Raw genomic sequence first — 3,706 nt, 5'->3', positions numbered from 1 at the left:
GGGCAGGATACAATGAATTTAAATCTAGGGCTTTGCTAACAGGGCCAAAGTTGTGACTGCAGCCAGGGTCTGCTCCTCAGCTGAGGCAAAGATGGAAGGTTGGGAGAAAATAGGACAAAGTCAGCCATTCATCTGCTGACTCAGAGATCATGGAAAGCTTGCCTGACCCTCACCAGGCTGCAATGGTGGCCTCCTGCTCGTGACTCTAGCCAGCCAAAGCTTCACAGAGGAGAACCCGCTGCCAATCCAGAGGCAACAGGACTCCTGTGTGCTCCAGGCACTGGGGAGGATGTGGGTCAGGCAAATGAGCTGCATCACACCCAGATATAAGGGACGACAGCCATCAGGACTCACTTCCAGTCAGTACTCAGCAGGATGGAGGGCGGCCCAGAGCAGCTGCGTCTGCCCAAAGCACTAGGGGAGGAAGGGGATGGGCAGGCCTTGGCTGAAATCCAGGAGTTGGCTCTGAAGTGGTTCATGGAGACTCAGGCCCCCTCTATCCTGCAGAATGGAGCTCTGCCCCCCTGGTTTCATGGATTCATCACCCGCAAGTAAGGCTGCCCCTGACAACACGGCCAGCATGGCCCCACAGTTCCTCAGGGCTGAGAATATCACCTAAGGATTCTGGAACTCTGGGTTCCTGACCTTTCCCTCACTAGGCAAAACCCTGGGGGTGGATGGGACAGATCGAGGAAGCTTCTGAAGGCAGGTCTGAAGAGCATTTCCCTAGTGGGGTCCCTGCAGCTATGAGAAGGATTGTGTAGGGGCTGGGCCTGTTTGGATAAATTCTAAGTATCTTGGCAAAAGTTAAAAGACTGTGCCATGCACCAGCATTGGGATCCTATTGTAACTAAGCTAGAAAACTGGCCAGGAAATCTAGACACATGGTTATCCTGGCCTAGGAGATAGAATGTGGGATTTGACAATATGGTTGATCTAGATTGCCACGCTTCCCAATCCTTGATGGGGAAAGGAACGAGAAACAAAGCCCACCAGGTCCTGGCCCGGTGCCTAACACAGCACCAGAGACAGCTTTTTGGATCACTTGAGGCTGTGTGCTCGGGGGGGACCTGCACCTGCTTTAATACTCTGCTGTCACTGCCGTGACACTCTTCATTTGGAAATAATGGACCTTACATATTCACTTGGCGCTGATCCCTACAAATTATGAAGGTAGTTCTTACTTGGTGAGTAACTGGCTAAGGAAATAGATGATCTGTGTTCTGCCAAGCCAAAACAAAAAAAAAACAAAAAAGCTAGAATTTTCTGCCATGCCTCCAAAACTCTTGGCATTGAGTAGGGCATGAAGAGGGTGGGAAATGAGCTCCTGTAAACTTCTCTGGTAACCAAGCTTGAGACGCAGCAGCATCTCTCTGCTGCAGAAGCTCTCCTGTAGTGTGTATCCCACACAACCACACACCTAGTCCCGAGATGGGGATTGCTGCCAATGCAAATGTCTCCAGCTGGGTGGCCTCGTTCTTACTATAGAGTTATCCAGGGGGAGAGCAAGTAGCTGCAGACAGTGTCTAATGCACCTGCTGGCAAGGCTGCAGCGGGGAGTGGAAGGTGCCTCGGGACTCACATCCAACTCCAGGCTGAGTCTTTAGTTTGCTCACGTGAGTCAGGACCAAACACCGATTGCACCTTGAGAGGCCTCAGAACCAAAGGTCTAAAAAGGTTCTTTATCAAGGGCTGAAAGGCTGCCTCAATCTTGGACTCAAGACCATGACTTGCAAGGATCCTGAGGCAGGTCTAATTCAGGCTACTTGGTTATTGTGGGGGTACAGACCCCAGTTAATGGCATGTCCTCTGTCCAGGCAGACAGAGCAGCTACTCAGGGACAAAGCTCTCGGTTCCTTCCTCGTCCGCCTCAGTGACCGGGCCGTTGGCTACATCTTGTCTTACAGGTAAGTACGTGGGAAGCCCTCATTGAAGGCCCAGGCAGCCTCAAGACTCCATAACCCAGAGGCTGCTGATAAACGCTGAGGCCCAGAAGCCCACTGTCTGGTTTTCCCTGGGCCCCGACTCCATGATTCATCCATCCCAGGCTTGGCCAACCCTCTCAGGGCAGCAGCAACTGACCATATGCCAAGGATGGTGCTGCAGCCTTCAAAGGGATGAGCAGAGCCAGATGAAACATCTTCCTGATGGGAACAGATGAATTCTGAGCCCGGTAAAGGAGAAACAGCTATTTGCTAGTGGGAAGAGGGCATGGTTGAGTATAAGAAAGCCTTCTAGCCGATGGACTGGCATAAATAAAAGTGCAAGGTTTTGGGAGCCCTAGGTCCCTGGGTGCACCAGGAATCGGGATATCTGGGGACAGCCTTGGATGAGAATTCTGACACAAAGAAGGGATCCAGGGAGACCGCCACTTCACCAGTTTCCTCGTAACAGCATAAGGAGGGAGACTGGAGATAGTCTAGAGGTGCGAAGGCTATGGGGGACCCATACCATCGTCGAATATGAAGACCTTGGCTATGAGACCAAAGAAGAGGACACATGGGCCTGCTAAAGCCAGAGGTGATGTGAACCCTGGCCTGAACATAGGCTGAGTTGGGAAAAGGAGACCTGGAGGGAGGCCAGGAGTGCAGGGCAAACTTCCAAGTCTTCAGATTCTGATTCAAATGATGTGCACAGACTCTCCTTGTTCAGATACTAACCCAGAGGAAGCTTCTTTGCCTCTCTGGGCCTCTGCCAGCCCATATGTAAAACAGGACTATTCTAGTTCCCTATTACAGGACTGCTGGATGTGCTCAGTAAGACGGAGCCTTTGAAAATGTCTGGCACCGAGTGCACAAACCATGGAAGGGCCAAGTAAATTTTTTTTTCTTTTTTCTTTTTGGCTTTTCGAGACTGGATTTCTCCATAGCTTTGGAGCCTGTCCTGGAACTAGCTTTGTATACCAGGCTGGCCTCGAACACACAGAGATCCGCCTGCCTTTACCTCTGCCTCCTGAGTGTTGGGATTAAAGGTGTGTGCCACCACCACCTGGCTGGGCTAAGCAAATATTAATCATTGATCAATACTCATTTTTCCCCAGACACTATTTTGGGCACTCTGAAATATAATAAGTAAGCATTTTTCAAATCTCTTTTCATTTTTGTTTTTCCTTTATTCTGTGTTTCTTTGAGCTTCTCTCTCTCTCATGAGACCTTAGGCAGAATGCCACCTTGTAAAAGACAGCGAGAAGAGGTGCTCAGAGAAATATAAATAGTCACAAGGGACAGAAGAGTCCAGAGACGAACCAGCATGCTGACTCACTGATTCACATCAGGAGTGTCACTGGCATTCCTGGTTTCCTATAATTGGCACAAGGCACGTGGCACAAGTTGTGGGGAGAGGGAAATGTACAAAATGTACAAAAACAGTAACCTTTCTTAAGGGAAATAAGAAAACATTTCAGTGAGTAAGCCAACTGCCTGTGAAAATGGGATAAACAAAAATTTCTTAGACACGAAAAGTACTCACTATAAAAAGACTGATAGATTTGGATATGAGGGCAATCTGGCTGTGACTTCTGTCACCCCACTGGTGGCTAGGATGGAGTCAGGTGACCTGGATGGCTAGACGGTGCATCTCTTTCCTCCCCCACCACAACATGTGCCCCCTTCCTGAAGCATGCTTGGTTTAAAGAGGAAGCCTTCCCAGAATAAAGGAGGAACCCCCCCCCCAAAAAAAGTTCTCAAAAGACTGATAAATTTGATTT

The 3,706-nt window shown here is 49.6% G+C and overlaps 1 protein-coding gene across 1 annotated transcript in view; it reads left to right on the top strand.

Annotated features, from left to right (window-relative positions):
- The first annotated feature begins 375 nt into the window (after positions 1-375).
- Positions 376-3,706, top strand: part of Sh2d7 (SH2 domain containing 7) — a 10,497-nt gene continuing 7,166 nt past the window's right edge. The window contains exons 1-2 of the mRNA XM_050119398.1: positions 376-551; positions 1,818-1,907. Of these exons, the coding sequence (XP_049975355.1) occupies positions 376-551; positions 1,818-1,907 (266 nt within the window). The remainder of the gene's footprint in view (positions 552-1,817; positions 1,908-3,706) is intronic.

Source organism: Alexandromys fortis, unplaced genomic scaffold, assembly GCF_014885135.2.
Source record: "Alexandromys fortis isolate MF-2015 unplaced genomic scaffold, M_Fortis_MF-2015_v1.1 scaffold_167, whole genome shotgun sequence".
NCBI classification, from domain to species: domain Eukaryota; kingdom Metazoa; phylum Chordata; class Mammalia; order Rodentia; family Cricetidae; genus Alexandromys; species Alexandromys fortis.
The sequence above is the reverse complement of the archived record's forward strand: the minus strand, read 5'-3'. Positions and strand labels throughout refer to the sequence as shown.